This window comes from Scyliorhinus torazame, chromosome 10 (assembly GCF_047496885.1).
Source record: "Scyliorhinus torazame isolate Kashiwa2021f chromosome 10, sScyTor2.1, whole genome shotgun sequence".
Lineage (NCBI taxonomy): Eukaryota > Metazoa > Chordata > Chondrichthyes > Carcharhiniformes > Scyliorhinidae > Scyliorhinus > Scyliorhinus torazame.
The window spans coordinates 61,509,248-61,532,921 of record NC_092716.1 but is presented as its reverse complement, the minus strand read 5'-3'; the positions used below and the strand labels follow the sequence as shown (position 1 = coordinate 61,532,921).

At 45.2% G+C, this 23,674-nt stretch overlaps 1 protein-coding gene across 1 annotated transcript in view; it reads left to right on the top strand.

Annotated features, from left to right (window-relative positions):
• itfg1 (integrin alpha FG-GAP repeat containing 1) overlaps positions 1-23,674 on the top strand; it is a 425,532-nt gene that overhangs the window by 176,104 nt on the left and 225,754 nt on the right. Inside the window, exons 7-8 of the mRNA XM_072518195.1 lie at positions 1,236-1,294; positions 7,613-7,703. Of these exons, the coding sequence (XP_072374296.1) occupies positions 1,236-1,294; positions 7,613-7,703 (150 nt within the window). The remainder of the gene's footprint in view (positions 1-1,235; positions 1,295-7,612; positions 7,704-23,674) is intronic.

Below are 23,674 nucleotides of genomic sequence, written 5' to 3'. Positions count from 1 at the left end.
TTATTCCAAGGTTTGTGATATCTTACAGTCTTTGAAACAATTGGTGAAATAAGTGTGGAGCAAACGGAGTTTGTGCAAAAGTATTCAAGACAAAGGAATCATTCTGAAAGGAGAGTTGGAAAATCTGGAGATATATTTTTGATTAAACCAGCTGATGGAAAGCATTGGTTGAAAGAAGATTTTAAAGCATGTCTTTTTGAGAATAGAATGTAGAAACACTTGTGTGATGTTCACCTGGAGGGAATTTGAGGAAAATCTACAGAAGACCGAGTGGCATCTGACACTTGGTTTCAGAATGGGACATTGTCAGAGCACAGTCAGCTTGTAGATTTGCAGGGATTATGTCTTTATTGAGAACATTATAGCCTAAGGTATATTGTGTGACCTGTGTTATCCTTGAAATTTGTGTATGTTGGTAAAATAAGTAGGGATGAAAGAATATTGTATTCAAATCAAACTTTTCACACATTTTTTTTGTTATTAAGAGCTAATTGCCATTCCTGTGACTCTGTTTCTCCATGTTTTCTTAAAAGAAAAGAAAACGTTCCGGTCTTCTGAGCCAGGATTCCATTCTGGGACCTTCCCTTCCAGTAGCAAAATCAATTTGGATCATAACAGGACCAGGAGTCTAAAGACTTTGATCAAGGCCCATTCGAGGAAATAACATAATTAAGTTGACACTTCAGTGAAGTAGTGAGGGACTACTGCACAACCAGAAAACCCATCTTTCAAATGAGACATTAAGTCACCAGGAGCTGCCTGTCCCCTGGGTAGACAAAATATTTTATGGTACTATTTAAGGAGGAGGGATGTTCTGTGTCCTGGCCAACATTTGTCCCTCAAACAACAGATTTGATAAAAACAAATTTACTGCTCCTAATCTTATTGCTATTTATAGGAGCTTGTTTGACATGAATTGACAATCAGGTCTACCCACAAAACAAGAATGACCAAATGTCAAAAATAATTAGTTGGCTGTGAAACATTTTGGACATGCCATGGTTCTGAAAGGTGCTATATAAATGCAAGTTTGCACTGCTATGTGTGACAATATGTGTTTGATATTATTTCAATTGGCTAAGTAAATGAAAGAGTTGTACTTCAAAGACACACATACATGCACATGTAAAATCCAAGATCAAACATGTGTTTAAGTGTGCATAATTCATGTTTAAGCAGTTTGTAAATGACCTGAATTGTTGTTTATGTATTTGTGTGTTTAAACTTTATTTCAGACTTATTTCTTACCACCAAAAAGCCTGATGGAATTCACTTTGAGATATGGGAGAACAAGGTATTCCATAATTGTTTTTGACTTTCTTAATAATGAGTGATGGGCAATGGGAAAATGTGACACAAATGGGTTAAGGTGATGTTGTGAGACTGAACGTTTGACATTTCAAATAGAAAGGTGGAGAGAGTTTTTCTTTGTTTCTAACTGTGCTATATCTTCTATGGGATGTCTGCTGACTCTGGAACCCTTAAGTGGAGAATTATTCCTTCCCGCAGCAATAAAATTTCTCACCTTAATGAGCAGAGCAAATATATATTTCTTAAATCCATGCAACAATATATTATTTTGTGATATTATCCAACTGCCATGATTTGCAACAGGGGTGAATATCTTCAGAGTTTAGCCCCCCTTCTATTTGAATGATGATGGCAAAATTTCAATCGTATTGTGGACATCTATTCATCTTCATGTTCAGTATTCTTTGTGAAATTCATCATTTCTTTAGCAGCAACACTTAAACCTCAAAAAATGTATTTCTAAATCCGAACTGATTTTAAAAAAGTGTTATCATTTTGATAACAGTTTTGTTGAAATATTTCCAGCAAACTACAAAAATGATATCAATGAAAATGAAATGCAAGCAAATTTCTTGATGAGGAATAGCAGGAAATGTGGATATTAACTTGTGCCATCTCCCCCTGTAATAAACGCAATTACAATTATATTTTGAAACAACACTAAAGGTTACTAATATTGAACTATTACAATGTCTTGCCAATTCACTTGATATTGCAAAAGAGCCGAATACCTTAATTGATTTCCTATTAGATTCATTGTAATCTAATTGATTCATTATAATATCATTCATCATGATAGACTATGTAGTATTCGTCCAAGGTTATTCTGATCATGCTGCCAAGTCTAGGTCAACTGCAGAGAATTTTATGCATGCCATATTTTGGAGCAGATTAAATTAAATATTGCAATAAATTTTAGTTCACTGCTATTTAGGTCCATTGTCCTTCTGTCCGGTCATTTTGCAGGTGGTTTTATGTCTTAGCAGAATAGTGTTGCCAATTGGATACATAACATCTGTCAGGTTATATAAAAATGGCAGCAAACAATAATGAGAGGATAAATAGACTAAATAGTAAAGCTTTAAGCTAAGCAAAGGAACTAAGAATTAAAAGTCACCAATCTTTAAAAATGAGAACAAATTGATAAAATTATTAAACCATTTGAGGTCCTTGGTTTCATAAGCAGGGGTACAAAATACAAAGCAAAGAGCTAATACTAAATCGAGACACATCATTAGTTACAATATTTGGACATCTTGCTATACAAAGAATGTCAAGGTTATGCAGAGGGCCCTGAAGAGATTTTTGAGATAATACCAGAGAGCCTTCAACTTTAAGGAAAGTCCACAGCATTTGGATTTTCCATTCAAATGTAAAAGGTCATGAGATTATCTGATAGAGGTGTTATGTTAAATGGATAAATAATTGAAAAAAAGTAGAATTTTGAGAAAATGCATAAGATCAAGGCTTTATTAACTATTTCAGAAACCCAATACTGGAGTAATATGTTGTAAAAATCTATAATTTTGTAGCAGGCTTTCATAGCTCAATCTTGTAAATTATGCTCAAAGTTCCAGGGTGGAATCCCCCCCCCCCCCCCCAAGGCGCCGCGCGAGTCCCCATGCCGCCCCGACGCCCGCATGCGATTCTCTCCCCCCCAACCCCCCCCAAAACCGGCGCGGTGAGAATCACGGCTGGCCGCTGGGAGAATCGCCGCTGCCGTTGGTAACGGGCGAGCGGCGATTCTCCGGCCTGGATGGGCCGAGCAGCCTGCCGAACACGACAGGTTCCCGCCGGCGCTATCCACACCTGGTCGCTGCCGGCGGAAACAGCGCGGGAACGCTGGAGGACGGCCTGGGGGCGGGGTTCCTGCACCGGGGGGGGTGGGCTCAAAAGGGGCCTGACCCGCGATAGGTGCCCACCGATCGGCGGGCCAGCCTCTCTGAAGGAGGACCTCCTTTCCTCCGCCGCCCCGCAAGATCCATCCGACATCTTCTTGCGGGGAGGACGGTAACCGAGCATGCGTGGGTGACGTCATTTACGCGGCGCCACTTTTACGTGGCGCCCAGGCATGGCCCTCATAAATGATGCGGCGCTGCTCCTAGCCCCCCGGGGGCGGGAGAATAGGGGGCTGGGAGTGGCCTCCAACGCTGGAGTGAAACACTCCGGTTTTCACTCCGGTGTCGGAACTTAGTCTCCCGATGGGAGAATTGCGCCCCCAGAGTTTGCCCACTCTGTTGGTGAACTATTCTAGTATGATTTATTTGTTAGTGGAGGTTGAGCTTGCCTGGAAGCATTTTGCATTATCTATGTTTGGAATGGTTTTCTTCAATTTTTGATTATACCCCCAAAATGTGTTTTTTTTTTTGTGGGCAGCATGGTAGCACAGAGGTTAGCACAGTTGCTTCACAGCTCGAGGCTCCAAGGTTCGATTCCCTGCTTGGGTCACTGTCTGTGCGGTGTCTGCGTGGGTTTCCTCCGGGTGCTCCGGTTTCCTCCCACAGTCCAAAGGTGTGCAGGTTAGGTGGATTGGCCAGGACCAATTGCCCTTAGTGTCCAAAAAGGTGAGGTGGGGTTACGGGGATAGGGTGGAGGCATGGGTTTGAGTCTGGTGCTCGTTCCAAGAGCTGGTGCAGACTCGATGGGCTGAATGGCCTCCTTCTGCACTGTAAATTCTATGATTTTCAATACTGGGAATGCTGGAAACCTGAAACAAAAACAGAACATGTGAGAAATGCTCAGTAGGGCAGCCAGCATCTGTACACTGAGGAGGAGGTTTCAGGCCTGGAACAAAATTATGCTAGGATCTTCTCTTGTCCTTGTATTACACACCACCAGCCACCACATTCCTCTTCTGCCACCTGCAATGTGGTGCCACACCAAATACATTTTGTCCTTCCCTCGCCTTTCAGCATTTCAAAGTGACTGTTGCTCCAGTCCATTAATTTATCACAGCCAACACCTGCTATGTTTTCCGTGACATCTTTCTACATAAGCACAGGAGTTGCAACACCTGCCTCTCCTCCCTTCCCATCATATGGGCCCATAAAACTTCTTCAGTTAAAACAATTCACTTGTACTTTCAATCTATGCTGTATTCACTTCTCCTGTTGCAGTGTCTTGACTCTCGGGAGACCGAACCAGATTGGGTGATCATTTTGCTTAACACCTCCATTTCAGTCCACAAGCAAGACCTTGAGTTTCCCGTCTCTTGTCACCATAATTCACTGTTCCGCTCTCATGATTGTTTCAACACCCTGGGCAAGTGCACAGTCAATTTCAGCCCCCCTTATCCCAGAGTCATAAAACAAGTGAATTAACCAATAATTCTTACAAAAATTACTGTTTATTTACAACGAGAATAATGATGAAATATGTAGTAAAAACAAGGTAACCTACTACCCCCTTTAACTGTCCCATCCTCTGCCCACACACACAAGACAGACAAATACGGGGTGGGGGGCAGGGGCAAAGGGGTGAAAATAATAAGGATGAAGATCAAAACAAGAGTCTGTGCTTCAAACGGGTACGCTTAGTACGCTTTCCTCATAGCACGCTAGTTGATCGAAGTCCTTGGTCTGCAGCCCATAATGATCTTCTCTGTCATTTAGAAATGTATTGCACCTTTTCCTGGAGAGGCCCCTTTAATTCATATCAAACTCTACTTTCAGTTTGTGGTTTATTTCCAGGCCTCTGCCTTTTCTGGAGAGAGATTTTGTCAGTTCACAGCAGCATTTTCTGCACAGAGTTGGTCAGTTCTTCCCTGCTTGCACAGCCTGTAATGGTTCTCTTGTACATAGATTCATCCAGGCTCCCTGCCAATTTGGAAGCACATCCTTTCTGGAGAAAACAGAGAGGAGAGAGGTTTGCCAGGAGTCAAACTGAAACCAAAACCTGACCCTTGAAGCTCTGCAACATTCCAGTGGGATCAGATCCAGTCACTACCTATTACTGGTCAGAGCACAGTCCTTGGGTCAATTCGTTAACCACCAGCCAAACTGAGTCATCACTGATGTCAGCCAGTCTAAAACAGCACAGCCTTCTGCACCCTTCTGCTTGAATTAAAGGTGCAGGCTGCTTACATGCAGCTTTGTCTTAAAGTCATGGATCCATTAAACATCCCATGGATCAAAAATGGGAACAGCAAAAATAAAAGACGAAATAAGGGAATAAACAAGAACAAACAGGAAGGACCCTTACACTCTGTCCTCAGCCTCCTACACTGTTTCAGTAAAGATGTGGAGATGCCGGCGTTGGACTGGGGTGAGCACAGTAAGAAGTCTTCCAACACCAGGTTAAAGTCCAACAGGTTTGTTTCAAACACTAGCTTTCGGAGCACTGCTCCTTCCTCAGGTGAATGAAGAGGTATGTGGTCTTTGAAACAAACCTGTTGGACTTTAACCTGGTGTTGTAAGACTTCTTACTGTTTCAGTGAAGCCCACAGGAATCTCAAGGAGCAGTACCTCATCTTTCCACTGGACGTTCGACAACCTCAACATTGGAATCGACATTGATTTCAGTAACTTCACATCATGACTATTATTCACACTTTTGTCAAACAGGTGCTATGCTAATAGTGTTTCTATAGATTTCAATGGGATCAAGGGGCATGGGGAGAAAGTGAGAATATAGCATCGAGGATCAACAATGATCGTGTTGCCTGGTGGAGCAGGTTTGAAGAGCCGAATGACTTACTCCTGCTCCGAGTTTATATGTTTATAAGCTGCACTGCTGTTGCCTATTCCTTCTCCTCTGGAGGTATCTACTGCCTCTTTTCTGTCTCATTATACAACCCCATTTTCCCTTGCCTCATCATCCCATTTGTTGTTTTAAGTATTCCCATCTTCCACATTATTGTGGATCTTCCCTTTAGTCTTTTCTTTCACTCCTCCTCTCTCTATTTCCCTACCCTTCCATCGAGTAAAAACTGTCTAATTTCCAACTTCCTGCAATTCTGATGAAAAGTCATCAATCTGAAACGTGAAATTTCTTTTACTTTTCTGTCTGACATGTTGGGTATTTCCAGCATTTTCTATTTTCCATTTTTATCTTCATTCTATCTCTTTTTCCGCTAAAGTCCCCCGTCATCAACCTGGGGATCACCATGAATCGGGAACTGTTTTGGAACAGCCACAGAAGTACCATGGTTTCACAAGGAAGTTAATGGCTGGTGTTCTGCAGTTAGTGGGTCACCTCCTGAATGTACAGCCTGCCCCCACCTGCGAGGCACAAGCCAAGATGGGGATACTCTTCAATTGCCTGTATGGATGCAGCTCTGTCTTGACTTGGCCATTATTACTGGGTCAAAATCCTGGAAATCCTTACCCAACAACATTGTTACACTGCAGTGATTCAAGTAAAAAACGCACCACCGCCTTCTCCAGGGTAAAAAGGGATAGGCAATAAATGTGGGCCTTGGATGCCCACATAATGAAAAATGTTTTATTACTTTTGCCACCTTCTCATAGAAAGTACTGAGGTGTAAATTCAGAATGAAACATTTCTTAATGCTGTTTGAAAGATTGTACAAGGCTTGGCTGGTTTTGACAAGACTTAAAAATCTTAATAAGGCAGTGTCTCATGATCGCCTCTGTACAAATCTTACTTGCAAGTTAAAAGTGAGCTATGTTCAAAGAAAGAACTTGCATGTTTATAATGGCTCATTATATTCACTGTATTCAGAATATGGCAAAAAACTTTTGAAAAGTAATAAAAAATGTTTTTGAACAGTAGTTACTATTGTGATGGAGGAAAATGTGGCAGCCAATTTGTGCTCCCACAAATGGCAATCAATGGTGACAAGTTAATATACTTTTCTCATATGGTTTAGGTTGAAGGGAAGAATGTTATCTAGGACAACCATGGAGCTCCCTGTTCTTCTTTGATTAGTGTTGTAGGATCTTTTCCATCAAATTCAACCAAAGTTCAGTCTTCCTGTTTAATCTGTCGTTCAAAATCTGGCACCTCTCTCAAGGTAGCATTTTCTCAATACTGTGTTGAACAGTCAGCCTATTGGGACTTGTACTGACAGCCTTATGACTCAGATTGAGATTGTTGTCGAGCAAACCAAACCCATCAGACTGAAGACTATCCAAAAGCTGACATTGCAGTATGTTTTAAAATTATATGTTCTGGATCAATAGGCAGAACATTAAAAAATCTGTTCTTTTAATTTAGGAAAAATTGTTCTTTTTAAATTGTAAAGCAGCACAATGATCATACTGAGACTACTGCTACAAATATGAAAATCTGCCAAGAATTTTTCATTGTAATCATTTGTCCATAAACTTACTCCCAACAGGATGGAAATTTCTCAAAAGTCCCTGCCCCATATGACACGAAAACGCCTCAAGACGCCAAGAAGGTTGGACAGTCAGCTTTTGCAGATTTTGGTAAGATTTGTTGATCTTTTTCCTGTGCTGTGCTCAATGATGTAGTATGTTAACATAGGCTTATTGAATCCTAAGTGCAGAAAATGGGAGCAGATTTACTGCACAGAGAAGAGAATTCTTTCTCTGATTCTGTTATAACAGCAAATAATTAGTACAAACATAGTTTGTTTTTAAACTACTCTTGGATCCAATGCTCTGCTGTACTACACAAGACACTTGCCTACTTAGTTTACTGAACAGTAAAATGAATCTTTTTATTTTAGTAGATTGCACCGTGTACATTGATTCATCCAACAATTTTAGAATTTAACACTTTGTAAATTAAGTGTGTTCTCTAATGTCCCTTGATCCTTCTCATTACCTACCCAGTAATTCCAGGCTCTACTAACTATGTCTTAATGTGCATTTTTTGTTCTGCTGGATAATTGTGCTCTTGTCCATCATCAACTCCCTTGTATCTTCCTCAACTGGTAACCTAGAACAAGAATTATGCTGATTATGTTGGGTCACATGCTCTGACTCTAATAATTTGATTGCTGTCTCAATTAAAAGCCTTTAATGTAGATGTAATTCAATTACCCCTCAACCAACTTGGAATTAAAAAGGTATCATCTGGAAAATTAAAAATAATTTCAGGTTATTGAAAACAATTGATGAAGGAGACAACTGTCTGAAGCTGAATCAGACTCTTACAATGTTGGTATCATTTTGACCTTAAATGAGATGAGCTGAAATGAGAAAATTTAAAAGATAATTTTCAGTCACCTGTGAAATTGACATTGGAGGTATAACATGTGCAAGCACAACAGTGAAATTACCTTCACATTGTATGATATGGGAAACATGGTTGCCTGCAAAGCAATTTTATTTTAAATAGGATATACCTTGTAGTATATCTGTAAATGATGGGTACAATAAAGTGATACTTTCAAAGAAACTGATAAAAAATAATCAGGTAAGATAACCATTTCAATATTGGCTCCCATTGGGGCAATTTACATCAGACATTTGCCCATTTTGCAGTAGAAAACTGGGTGGAAGAGCTCTGCATTTCTGGTGGGGCTCTCACTTGCCTGATTTATGCTGCAAGTGAGACAAACAACATTTTGGGTCAGGAATCTTTAAGCTGATGAGAGCATCTTCCTGAAATCAAATGGTCACAAAATCGTTACAGTGCAGAAGGAGGCTATTCGGCCTGTCCCACTTGACCGGGAGTCACAACACAGGTGAAATTAGATTTTATATTAATACCTGTGGCTTTGGTTGAGTTAAATTGACCACAGTCACCAGGTTTGTAAATTTAAACACGTGTGACCTTTTATTATGTACAGTATTATAATTAAATAAACAGAAAAATGTAACTGACTATCTAACACCCCTTTCCCAACCTCCCGTTTTCGAACTATCCCCACTCTTTATATACATACACTGACAAACAACACAGAGGGGAAAGGGTGTTTGAAAGATGAAGTAAATATTAAAGAAATAAGAGGATAAAAGATCGTTGATTCAGATGGATGTCTTCCAGGTGGTTTTTTTCTCAAGGTTCGGCCTTCAGTTGGGTATTTTATTTTCCTTCAGCTTGTAATGATCTGCGCTGCAGACCCGCGGAGACACCAGGCAACCGGCGGCAGAGAGAGGGAGAAAACACAGCTCCTCTTTCTTCAAGCGGCTAGAGGCTGCTGGCAGGTTCTCGTCGAAAAAAAAAATACCTGTCAGTAACCAATTGTTGACTGTTGTCAGGTAGAACACTCTCCCTGGCCAACTCACTGGTTGTCAGTTTGCCAATCAAACCAAGATTCTCCAAAACCCGTTCCTAAGATTCAGTCGATGCTGAAAAGTGATTTCTCCTCTCCAAGACACAAAGCCTATGAACACACTGTCCTGGCAAGCACCCTCCCACTTAAAGACGCATTTTGATTTTTGTTTCACTGACCAAAAATAATAAAACAAAAGAAAAGGAAATGACGTTTCTACAAATATATAAAACAAAAAAGAGTGGCTAAGGTAAATATTGGTCCTTTAGAGGATGAGAAGGGAGATTTAATAATGGGAGATGAAGAAATGGCTGAGGAACTGAACAGGTTTTTTGGGTCGGTCTTCACAGTGGAAGACACAAATAACATGCCAGTGACTGATGGAAATGAGGCTATGACAGGTGAGGACCTTGGGATGATTGTTAACACTAAGGAAGTAGTAATGGGCAAGCTAATGGGGCTAAAGGTAGACAAGCCTCCTGGCCCCGATGGAATGCATCCCAGAGTGCTAAAAGAGATGGCTAGGGAAATTGCAAATGCACTAGTGATAATTTACCAAAATTCACTAGACTCTGGGGTGGTCCCAGCGGATTGCAAATTAGCAAACGTGACACCACTGTTTAAAAAAGGAGGTAGGCAGAAAGAGGGTAATTATAGGCCAGTGAGCTTAACTTCGGTAGTAGGGAAGATACTGGAATCTATCATCAAGGAAGAAATAGCGAGGGATCTGGATGGAAATTGTCCCATTGGGCAGTCGCAGCATGGGTTCATAAAGGCCAGGTTGTGCCTAACTAATTCGTGGAATTTTTTGAGGACATTACCAGTGTGGTAGATAACGGGGAGCCAATGGATGTGGTATATCTGGATTTCCAGAAAGCCTTTGACAAGGTGCCACACAAAATTGCCCCATTAGCTTGCATAAGATAAAGATGCATGGCATTAAGGGTAAAGTAGTAGCATGGATAGAGTATTGGGTAATTAATAGAAAGCAAAGAGTGGGGATTAATGGCTGTTTCTCTGGTTGGCAATCAGTAGCTAGTGGTGTTCCTCAGGGATCAGTGTTGGGCCCACAATTGTTCACAATTTACATAGATGATTTGGAGTTGGGGACCAAGGGCAATGTGTCCCAAGTTTGCAGGCGACACTAAGATGAGTGGTAAAGCAAAACGTGCAGAGGAAACCGGAAGTCTGCAGAGGGATTTGGATAGGTTAAGTGAATGGGCTAGAGTCTGGCAGATGGAATACAATGTTGACAAATGTGAGGTTATCCATTTTGGTAGGAATAACAGCAAAAGGGATTATTATTTAAATAACATATTAAAACATGCTGCTGTGCAGAGAGACCTGGGTGTGCTAGTGCATGAGTTGCAAAAAGTTGGTTTACAGGTGCTACAGGTGATTAAGAAGGCAAATGGAATTTTGTCCTTCATTGCTCGATGGAGTTTAAGACCAGGGAGGATATGCTGCAATTGTATAAGGTGTTAGTGAGGCCACAACTGGAGTATTGTGTTCAGTTTTGGTCTCCTTACCTGAGAAAGGACGTACTGGCGCTGGAGGGTGTGCAGAGGAGATTCACTAGGTTAACCCCAGAGCTGAAGGGATTGGATTACGAGGAGAGATTGAGTAGACTGGGACTGTACTTGTTGGAATTTAGAAGGATAAGGGGGGATCTTCTAGAAACATATAAAATTATGAAGGGAATAGATAAGATAGAAGAGGGCAGGTTGCTTCCACTGGCGGATGAAAGCCAGACTAGGGGGCATAGCCAAGGGCGATGGTGGTGAGGTTCCACCGGTTCACGGACAGAGAGTGGGTCCTGAGATGGGCCAAGAAGGAGCGGAGCAGTAAGTGGGACAATGCAGAGATCCGAATATACCCGGACTGGAGCACGGAGGTTGCAAAGCGGAGAGCGGGTTTCAACCGGGCCAAAGCGGCGTTGTACCGGAAAGAAGTGAAATTCGGAATGCTGCAGCCAGCACGACTGTGGGTCACATACAAGGGCCAACACTATTACTTTGAAACGCCTGAAGAGGCGTGGACCTCTAACTGAGGGTTTGTGAGGGTGGGGGGGATGTTTTGGGGTTTGATGTGTGATGGTTGTCGTATATAGGGGGTCAATCACGCGCAGGAAATGTTACATGGGCTGGGGGAGAGAGACAAGGCCGCGACAGGAGCTGCGCCAGAGGGGGCGGAGCGGGCTTTGGAAAGCGCGGGGTTTTTTCCCATGCGCGGGAAGAAAGGCGGGAAGAGGAACGAAGGAATGCATATGGATTGGGAGACTCCCACGCGGGGAGGTCAATGGGACGGCGGGGGAAGCCGGGGTCAGCAGGCGTCAGCTGATTTACGGGAGTGACATGGGGGGAGCAAAAGGAAAAAGTTGCTGCTGCACTGGCCGAAAGGGAATGGGACACAGAAGAGGTGGTTGGGACGGGGGTCCCCCTCTGGGGGACTGGAGGGTGAGGGAGGCGTGGACACGGGACTGGCCCAGAAAAGGAGATGGCTAGTCGGTGGGGCGTGGGGGGGGTGGGTGAGGGCCCCTCCAATCCGGCTGATAACGTGGAATGTGAGGGGCCTGAATGGGCCGGTGAAGAGGGCTCGAGTGTTCGCGCACTTAAAGGGACTGAAGGCGGACGTGGCCATGCTCCAAGAGACACATCTGAAGGTGGCGGACCAGGTCAGGTTAAGAAAGGGATGGGTAGGACAGGTATTCCACTCGGGACTGGACGCGAAGAATAGAGGGGTGGCAATATTGGTGGGAAAGCGGGTGTCATTTGAGGCCAAGACTATTGTAGCGGACAATGGAGGGCGATATGTAATGGTGAGCGGTAGGCTGCAAGGGACGTGGGTGGTGTTGGTAAACGTATCCGCCCCAAACTGGGATGATGCAGGATTCATGAAGCGCATGTTGGGGCGCATTCCGGACCTGGAGATAGGAGGCCTGATAATGGGAGGGGACTTCAATACAGTGCTGGATCCAGCACTGGACCGCTCCAAATCAAGGACTGGAAAGAGGCCGGCGGCGGCCAAGGTACTTCGGGGGTTTATGGATCAGATGGGGGGAGTGCACCCATGGCGGTTTGCAAGGCTGCAGGCCAGGGAATTTTCTTTCTTCTCCCATGTACACAAAGCCTACTCCCGGATAGATTTCTTTGTTCTGGGTAGGGCGCTCATCCCGAGGGTGGAGGGGACGGAGTATTCGGCTGTAGCCGTTTCGGACCATGCCCCGCACTGGGTGGAACTGGAGCTGGGAGAGGAGAGGGACCAACGTCCGTTGTGGCGGCTGGATGTGGGACTGCTGGCGGACGAGGTGGTGTGTGGGAAGGTGAGGGGGTGTATCGAAAGGTACTTGGAGGCCAACGACAACGGGGAGGTGCGGGTGGGAGTGGTATGGGAGGCGTTGAAGGCGGTGATCAGGGGAGAGCTAATTTCCATGAGGGCTCATAGGGAGAAGACGGAGGGTATGGAAAGGGAGAGGTTAGTGGGGGAGATTTTGAGAGTGGACAGGAGATACGCAGAGGGACAGGAGATACGCAGAGGCCCCGGAGGAAAGATTACTTGGGGAAAGACGACGGCTCCAGACGGAGTTTGACCTGTTGACCACAGGGAAGGCGGAGGCACAGTGGAGGAAAGCGCAGGGGGCGACCTACGAGTATGGGGAAAAGGCTAGTCGGATGCTGGCACACCAGCTCCGTAAGAGGATGGCAGCGAGGGAAATAGGGGGAGTCAAAGATGGAAGGGGAGCCACGGTTCGGAGTGCAACGAAAATAAACGAGGTATTCAAGGCCTTTTATGAAGAGCTGTACAGATCCCAGCCCCCAGCGGGGGAAGAGGGGATGAGACGATTCCTAGATAAGCTGAGATTCCCGAGGGTGGAGGAGCAAGAGGTGGCTGGTTTGGGGGCACCAATTGGGTTGGAGGAGCTGAGCAAGGGTTTGGGGAGCATGCAGGCGGGGAAGGCCCCGGGACCGGACGGATTCCCGGTGGAGTTCTACAGGAAGTACGCAGACCTGTTGGCCCCGCTACTGGTGAGGACCTTTAATGAGGCAAGAGAGGAGGGGACCCTGCCCCCGACAATGTCGGAAGCGACAATTTCTTTGATCCTAAAGCGGGACAAGGACCCACTGCAATGTGGATCGTACAGGCCGATCTCGCTCCTCAATGTGGATGCAAAGTTGCTGGCAAAAGTGCTGGCCACGATGATCGAGGACTGTGTCCCGGGGGTAATCCACGAGGACCAGACGGGATTTGTAAAGGGCAGGCAACTAAACCCCAATGTGCGGCGGCTCTTAAACGTGATAATGATGCCATCGGAGGAGGGAGAGGCAGAGATAGTGGCAGCTATGGACGCGGAGAAGGCCTTTGACCGAGTAGAGTGGGAGTACCTCTGGGAGATGCTGCATAGGTTTGGGTTGGGGGTAGGGTTTATCAATTGGGTTAAGCTCCTTTACAGAGCCCCGATGGCGAGTGTAGTGACGAACCGGCGGAGGTCGGAGTACTTTCGACTGTACCGAGTGACGGGGCAGGGGTGCCCCCTGTCCCCCCTGTTGTTCGCATTGGCGATCGAACCATTGGCTATGTCATTGAGGGAGTCTAATAAATGGAGGGGGGTGGTCCGAGGGGGAGAAGAGCATCGGGTGTCGCTATATGCGGATGACCTGTTGCTGTACGTGGCAGATCCAATGGAGGGGATGGTGGAGGTCATGCAGACTCTAAGGGAGTTTGGGGAGTTTTCGGGCTATAAGCTTTCCAAGAGCCGGTGCAGACTCGATGGGCCGAATGGCCTCCTTCTGCACTGTAAATTCTATCTATCTATGAAAGCTCAATGTAGGGAAGAGTGAGCTCTTTGTATTACAGGCGGGAGACCAAGAAAGAGGGATAGGGGACCTCCCGCTGAGGAGGGTGGAGGGGAGCTTTCGGTATCTGGGGATCCAGATAGCCAGGAGTTGGGGGACCCTGCATAAACTGAATCTGACGAGGTTGGTGGAGCAAATGGAGGAGGATTTCAAAAGATGGGACATGTTACCGCTCTCGCTGGCGGGTAGAGTGCAGTCGGTCAAAATGGTGGTCCTTCCGAGGTTTCTGTTTGTGTTTCAGTGCCTTCCTATCGTGATCACTAAGGCCTTTTTTAAGAGAGTAGGCAGGAGTATTATGGGGTTTGTGTGGGCGAATAAGACCCCGAGAGTAAGGAGAGGGTTCCTGGAACGCAGTAGGGACCGAGGAGGGTTGGCGCTGCCATACCTGGGAGCTACTACTGGGCAGAAAATGTGGCGATGATCCGCAAGTGGGTGATGGAGGGAGAGGGGGCGGCATGGAAGAGGATGGAGATGGCGTCCTGTAAAGGAACGAGCCTGGGGGCGTTGGTGACGGCACCGCTGCCGCTCTCGCCGACAAAGTATACCACGAGCCCGGTGGTGGCGGCAACGCTAAGGATCTGGGGCCAGTGGAGACGGCACCGGGTGCAATGGGAGCATCGGTGTGGTCCCCGACCAGGGGTAACCACCGGTTTGTCCCGGGGAAGATGGACGGGGGATCCCAGAGCTGGCATCGGGCGGGGATTGGAAGAATGGGGGACCTGTTCATCGACGGGACGTTTGCGAGCCTAGGGGCACTGGAGGAGAAGTTCGAGTTACCCCCGGGAAATGCCTTTAGATATATGCAGGTGAGGGCTTTTGTGAGGCGACAGATGAGGGGATTCCCGTTGCTCCCGGCACAAGAAGTTCAAGATAGGGTGATCTCGGGTGTATGGGTCGGGGAGGGCAAGGTGTCGGAAATACACCAGGAGTTGAAAGAAGAGGGGGAAGCCCTGGTAGAAGAGTTGAAGGGTAAATGGGAGGAGGAGCTGGGGAAGGAGATCGAGGAAGGTCTGTGGGCTGATGCCCTAGGTAGGGTTAATTCCTCCTCCTCGTGTGCCAGGCTCAGCCTGATACAATTTCAGGTGGTCCACAGAGCGCACTTGACGGGGGCGAGAGTGAGTAGGTTCTTTGGGGTAGAGGACAGATGTGGAAGGTGCTCAGGCAGCCTGGCGAACCATGTCCATATGTTTTGGTCATGCCCGGCACTGGAGGGGTTCTGGAGAGGAGTGGCGGGAGCAATATCTCAGGTGGTGAAAGTCCGGGTCAAGCCAAGCTGGGGGCTAGCAATATTTGGAGTGGTGGACGAACCGGAAGTGCAGGAGGCGAAAGAGGCCGGCATTCTGGCCTTTGCGTCCCTAGTAGCCCGGCGAAGGATCTTGCTAATGTGGAAGGAGGTGAAGCCCCCCAGCCTGGCTAAATGATATGGCTGGGTTCATAAAGTTGGAGAGGATTAAGTTCGCCTTGAGGGTCTGCGCAGGGGTTCTACAGGCGGTGGCAACCGTTCCTAGACTATCTCGCAGAGCGTTAGAGGAAGGTCGGTCAGCAGCAGCAACCTTGGGTGGGGGGGGGGGGCGTACTGGGAGGGGAGGGGGGAGAAAGGGGGGATTGCCTGGGAGGGTGGATGAGCAAGAGATAACATGAAGGGTTGGGGAAACTGGCACGTACGGGTGAGGGCCAGTGTACAAAGCTGTGTAAATATATCATTTTGCCATGTATATGTCTTGCTCTGCGCGATTTCTCGATTTTTTTTGTTACGAGGGGGGGGGTTATTGTTTGTAAGGGAGAAAAATTGTGTTAAAAAACTTTAATAAATATATATATTTTTTAAAAGAGCACTCTATGTAGTCCCTCTCCCCTGCCTTAACCCCATAACGTTGCACGTTCTTTTCAGATCGTAATCCTTTGAATACCTTCATCGAACCTATCTCCACCACCCTCTCAGAAAGTTCACTCCAGACTCCAAATAGGCTATGGGTGAAAAATAGTTTCTTCCCATCAGTTTTACTCCTTTTGCCAATTATTTTGAATCTGTGCTCTCTAGTTCTTGATGCTGTCTTGAGTGTGCATTATCCACTGAAGCAGCACACATTGACCAGGCAACAAAGATTATATTTAGTTACGATATTACAATCTCCACTTCCCGAAGTGTCTCCCTCATACTAGAGGTCTGATCTCCCAATTAAGGAGGAAACCCTACCCCCTCGTTACCGGAAGAGCTCATATTCAGAGGAGGTCACCTGCAATCTAATTGTCCAGATCTTGTGGTCTCCTTCAGGGTTCCAACATTTCCCACCGTCCCCCTCAAAGTCCAGAAATACGTCCATGTCTGCAGCCAGGTCTAACGGTGCTTCAGGTGTGCTGGCCCAGGAATGGCCATTGAGGGCCGAATGTCTGGCATCTGGTGGCATGTACCGAAATCGGGAGCAGCGTTTTCACGTGGAGCATCTTGGTGGGGTCGTAGGCGCCATGGTGGCTGGGATTGTTGACACCGTTGGCTTTGTCGGTGGCAATATGCCCATGTCGACCTCGGAGTTAGAGTGTAGTAGGTCTTCATCCGGCATTTTGGCATCCTCTACATCCGAAATGCGCCTGAGACCGACGACGGCGACTGGGGCATAGGCGTCCGTTTGAGCTGGGGTGGTTTTGGTCCGAAACGTCCAGAATCGGATCCGGTGTCTCTTGGATGCGCCCTCGGAGGTGATCCACATGCCAGTTCAATTCACATTCTTGTGCCTGTACTCATTATGGGGCTGGTCATGTCTGGGCAGCATGGCGCCTGGTGTCCACGTGGCTCCTTTTTCAAAATTTCAGATGTACATCAGGTCTTTTACCGCAACAGTGCGTAAGGACGAAAGTAGTCCGGTGTCAGCCTCGGCTCGTTCCTGGCCCCGGCGGATTTTCCCACCAATGGCCAGGAGGACTAAACTCAAACGTGTCCGCAGGCCCATCATCAATTCGGCCTGAGCGACCCCAACGTGTGGTGTCGTCCTGTAACAAAAAAGGAACTGTGCCAGTCGCGTCTCCCAAGGTCCAAGGTCTGCTTCTTCATTCTGTTCTTAAAAGTCTGGATGGCGCGTTCTGCCAAACCATTGAATGCTGGGTGGTACGGGGCAGTATGTACATATTGTATCCCATTGGCAGCCATGAACGCCCCAGAATCCGTACTTGTGAATGCCATTCCGTTATCCAAGACCAGCTGAACGATTGCCGCGGCCTGTCAATGGTGGGCTCGAGCTGTCATGCTTTGCATTTTGTAGACCTCGTTCAATTTGGAGTGGGCGACTACGATGATGAGGGACATCGCTCCCTGGAATAGTCCTGCAGGAGACGGGACCATGGACGGCCCGTCCAATCTCATCCTCATCGCCAGTGTAGAATCCGCTAAAGCAGCACACATTGACCAGGCAGGTATGAAACAAAGATTATATTAATTTACAATATTGCACTCTCCACTCCCCAAAGGGTATCCCTTCCCAAACTGCTCCCAGGTCAGAGTTTTTATACTAGAGGTCTGATCTCCCAGTTAAGGGGGAACCCCATCCCCTCATAACCAGGGGAACTCCTATTCAGAGGAGGTCAACTGGAATCTAATTGTCCTTGTCTTGTGATCTCTTTGAGGGTTATAACAGAGAGGAAACAGTTTCTTAATGTTTTGCATCTCGGGATCTTGAATGCCTCTATCGAGTCTCCTCTCAGCCGCCTTTTCTCCAAGGAAAAGAGTCCAACCTCTCCAATCTATCCTGATAGCTATAGTTCTTTATCCCTGTAATTATTCTTATGAATCTCCTCTGTACTCTCTCCAATGCCTTCACATCCTTACTCTGGTATGGTGCCCTGAACTGGACACGGTACTCTAGATGAGACCTAACTGATGTCTTATACAAGTTCAACATGGCCACCTTTCTCTTGTGCTTGATGCCCGATTAATGAATTCTAAGGTACTATATAGTCTAGCAACTGCTCTCTCAACAAACCCTACCATCTTCAGTGACTTACATGCACATGGCTCAAGTTCCGTCTGTTTCTGCACTTCCTTTAGAGGTTCCCCCTTTATTTTATACAGTCCCTCCATATTCCTCCAAAATGAGTGAGGGGCCGAGTCTTAGGTTTTGGAGCTTTGATATGAGCTTGGCGGGATTATGGTGTAGATGGTGGAACTGTAGTCAATACATAGGAGTCTGATGTAGGAGTACTTGTTGTCGAGATGCTCCAGGGATGAGTGTAGGGCCAGGGAGATGGCATCTGCGTGGACGGTTGCGCTGGTATGCGAATTGCAGTGGATCTTGGCGTTCTGGGAGTATGGAGTTGATGACCAACCTCTCGAAGCACTTCATTACGACTGATGTCAGGGCCACGTAGTCATTGAGGCATGTTACATGGTTCTTCTTAAGCACCAACCGGTATGATGGTGGTCTTCTTGAAGCAGGTGGGGACCTAGGAGCAGAGTAGGGACAGGTTAAATATCTCCGCAAACACATCTGCCAGCTGGTCCGCTCAGGCTCTGAGTATACGACCAGGGATCCTGTCCGGACCCGTCGCCTTCCGACGGTACAGTACTCACCCCTTTAACTTTGTGTGCCAGAAACCTATCCCAGGGTTTTATCTTCAAGTTATTCAAGTTTCCCCTCGTATTAACATCATTATTAGTACCCAATCTCCCCCTTCAAACCTCTGATTTCATAGGTTGAGTGATCTGGAGGCCTTATAAACCCTCCATACATCATTCACCCTGCTGTCGAAGGAGTGGTATGCTCTGTCATTGCAGGTAAACTCTTGATCTGGAGATTGTTCTGACATCTGGGTGTCTCCTCATCCTCTTTTTCCATTCCATAGCATTGAACTGTTCTTTGCCGATTCGGCAGTTGTGGTGATTGGTGTTTTTTCTTCCAACCTGTTTCTTGTGGGGCAGGCATATGTTGTACTTGTCTCCATGTCGTTTTTCCTCTTCTTCCTTCAACTCGCAGGTTGTTGTGATATCCTCTGTGACGGAGATTCCTCATGGGGATGTGCTTTTTTAGTAAATTCACCTTTGCATTTGGCTGTGCGGTGTGCTGTCAGCAATGGACGGTTGGAACGGGAGGTTGAGGCTCTTCTGGTAGTTGGTTGATCTTGTCCATCTTCCTCTGGAGCTTTATAGTAACTATCTGAGTGTTGGCTGGTCTGCCCAATGAGGGCTTTCCGGCATCAGTAATGAAAATGGATAAACTTGGTCTGGAAGAAGAGAAGCCAGTTCGGAGCTCCAGTCCCAGTCAGGATACACTTTCTTGTTTGAGCTCTCGGGAACTTGCGGTTCTGTATAATTTACGACAGTGGTTGTCTTGACATCGTTTGAGGCGATTCAAGGCCACAAAGGCATTTCTGCTCAAGAGACAAAAAAAGCCTGATTACTGATGACATACATCGGATCGAAGATTTGTTTGCCGCCATACCTTGGAGGTTCCAGAATTATGCCTATGTCTGGAAATCGGATTCCTCCGGGCCCATATAGTGGTGTGTCTGTTGTTCGAAGCTCACAGCCTCATCCACAGTTCTTTGTCCAATAGGACTGTAATGCTGGCTCCCATATCCAGTTTGAAGTTTATGAGATGGCTGTTAACTGCAATGTCAGCCTTCCAATACAAAAGTCCTGGATCTCGATTTCACCCAAGAAGCCTGGCTGTGTGTGTCCTCTTGGTTGACCTCATGAATCATCTTTGGATCTTCTGTGCAGTTCAATGTTTTGAACTTGCTCAGTTTGTCAAAGTGATTGATTCTGTTACACTGATAGCATTGGACTGAAGTTACAGGAAGTTGATCAATCCTATGGGGCGCTTTGTTCCACGCACTGGTACGGTTGCTCTACTATCTGTTGGGATATTGCTTCCCTTGGCCTGGAGTGTCCCTATACTGTTTAACTACCTGTACTGTGGCATTTCCTTTGTACCACAGTTTACTCTCTCATAAAATTGACCTATGTTGTAAACGGAGTTCAGATTATTTAATCTGGATAGCTTTCTCGAGGATTAGAACGTCCTTGGCTTGCTGCATGTCCTGAGAGTGTGTCGTCCATTACACCTGCAACTATTCTATTGCTGATAAGTTCAGATTTTAGGTCTCCGTATCACATCCTTCAGCCATCCTGTACAGATCATTAATGAATGAGTCAACCGGTTCGCCTGAATGTCAGACATGCTGATTAAGTTTGGCCCTCAGGAGGATTTTGTTGCTTCTTCGGTTAAAATAAAGATTGAATGATTTTAGTACTTCAAATTTAGCAGATGATTTGTTGATCCCTTGTCTGGCAATAATGTTGGCCGCTATTGAGCCTACCAAGTAAAGCGGTGTGTTAACCTTTTCGGCTTCCGCCTTTTTAGCCATACCTTAAGCAATAAAATATCTAAGGAATCTTTTTCTCAAGTCCAATTAAGTGATTGGCCTGGGCCTTGGATAAGTCCAAATTGATCTGGAAAAGTGAATTTCTAATCCATGATTAATAAATTAAGTATAGATTCGGCTTTAAGAAACTTCTGAAATTCAAGATGGCGCCACCATTCATGAGAGCACAAAGGGTTTACCCGCTCTTGCCGGTTTTGGTGGGCCCCACTGCAATCACACTCAGCCTTGAAAACATTTTAAACTGCTTGGATCAACTAACTGTAGACTTATCTGTTTCAGCGCGATGCTTTAGGGTCATGAAATCATTGAATCTTGCCTTACACTGGTCTTTAAAGCTGATTCTTTCGTCACGACTCTTCTGAATGCATTGGGTTTATTTTTCTTTTCGGCGCGAGCTCGGGATTAGGTGGCAACTTAAGAATCTGTTTTTTCCAACTGAGTTTTTAAATGGCATTTTCTGATCTCTGAACTATTTAAAAGTTTGTTGTTTGCTGTATCCTGGAATTTAAAGGTTGTGGCTCACTCCTGTGAGGTCTCCTGATTCTGCACTCTGGGAATTGAAGCTGGACTTCCAATAGATGAATGAATGAAAATCGCTTAATGTCACAAGTAGGCTTCAAATGAAGTTACTGTGAAAAGCCCCTAGTCGCCATATTCCGGCGCCTGTTCGGGAGGCTGTTATGGGAATTGAACCGTGCTGCTGGCCTGCCTTGCTCTGTTTTCAAAGCCAGCGATTGAGGAATTTTAAATTTCTGCCTTCCTTTGGCAATTTTCCTCTGTACGTCTGCTTCTCAAGTTTTTCTTCAGGACTGAATGCTTCTTTGAATTTTTATTTAGTCTTTCAGGATTCTAATTTTTCTCTGCATTTTTGTGCGGTTTTGGGTTTCGTCATTCACTGTCATCAAATTTTACGGTGTTGAATACCGTTTGGTAGGTCTTAATGAAGTCTTCGTCGACTTAAGTAGGTTAACTGCATGTATTTATTAACTACACTATCTGTGTACATATACAGTAAAGGGTTCAAGCTGGGAGCTGTCTCCATGGTTGCTGGTGCACACTCTGTCCAATACTAGACACCCCCAGGTGCACATCATGTGTGGGAGGTACTGTATTTAGCCCTATGTTAACCCTACATATGCCAGATCCTTAGACCACAGTATCCTATGAGCACATGGCTCATGATAACCTATGAGGACCCACATGTAGATATAAAGAAACCATGCAATTGGAGATCACAGCCACCATCTATCATTGGTTACTCAGATATTGATCATGTAATCCGCGTTGCATAGTCTTTTAAATTGACAAGATACTCAATTTCTTGGACTATAGACGAGCAATGATTAACATTTAAAAAATGGGCAGCACGGTGGCACAGTGGGTTAACCCTGCTGCCTCACGGCGCCGAGGTCTCCGATTCGATCCCAGCTCTGGGTCACTGTCCGTGTGGAGTTTGCACTTTCTCCCCGTGTTTGCATGGGTTTCACCCCCACAAACTAAAAGATGTGCAGGCAAGGTGGCTTGGCCACGCTAAATTGACCCTTAATTGGAAAAAATGAATTGGGTACTCTAAATTTATTTTTTAAAAACATTTAAAAAATGAATGTGTAATTTGCAATGAATATACATTCCTTTAAGGCACACACAACCCCATAAAATGGCGGTCAAACCATGGCTGACAAAGAATTTACAGCAATATTCGATCAAAGAAGGAGGCTTATAATGTTACCAAAAAGATTAGAATAAGCCCGAGGATTAGGAGGGTTGTAGAATTTGGCAAAGGAGAACCAAGAAATGGATAAGGAAAGAGAATTAGGGTAAGATGACGAGATATAAAAACAGATTGCAAACATTTCTATTGGTATGCAAATAGGCCAAACTAATCTTGAAGGCAATGCTGACCTGAGAATCTTACTTTCTGAATTATGTTTAGAAGGTTATGCAAACTTTCTGCAATACAAGATTCTGGCATAGTAATTTAATTACATTCATTACTCTGAAGATGGACATTCGATCCTTAGAAAGTGCTCTGCCAATCAGTAAGATCATTACTGATCTTCAACCTCAACTCTGCCTTTCCTGCACTATCCCTGTAGTCCGTAATTCCATCAGTACCTAGACATGTATTGACCTCTGAGCATATCCAGACATCTCGGTAGATTTGCAACCCTGCTGCTGAGCATCAAGATTCACTGAAGAAGTGTGGCTAGATATTTATCTTTTGGCTTTACTGAGGCAGAGATTCTACAAGAACTGTCGTGCACTCTTAGACACAAAAATAAGGAGAACAGATACAACATTAAGTAGATGTATGTGTTGTTTTGTTGCTGCCGTGAGAGATGTGTGCTACTGTGCTTACTTATTTAGGCCATTTAAATGTGACATCTTTTTCATGATAATTATTGGCCTCCCTGTTTCTGTTCATCTGTACACTTGTCCTGAAAGCATTATTTTCATTTAATTAACGAAACTAATATCCTGGGAACAGGCTTGAAACTAAAACGGTGTACCCAGTTGTTTACCCATAATTCTGAGACAGAAAATAGCTTGGCAACCCCAGTGACCTGAGTGAACAAGCACATAAGCTCACTTGAAAAATGAGAAGGAAGTCTTCAAAATAAATTAGTTATGTTGTTGGAAAAACGTCAGTTATTGTGGAAACGTATTATCCAAAGCAATGTCATGCAGTATTTTCAAAAAATCTTCATTTGTAACCGTTCAGATCTAAAAATATTTTCATGGGGATATTCTGCATATGCCTTCAATAAAGATATGCAGTTCAATTCAAGTAAGTTTATTTTGATGAAGTTTATTTCTAAATTACTTCGGTTCAACTTGAGTACTGTCATAAATGCTGAACTTTACAAGCTGGTTATGTTTTGAAATGTACCTTTTACTCAAAAGTAAAACTGAGAAACCCAGATAAACACCTCAGCTCTGAGACATGCTCATGTGATCCAGTTGCCATGGGGAGAGAAATTAGAGT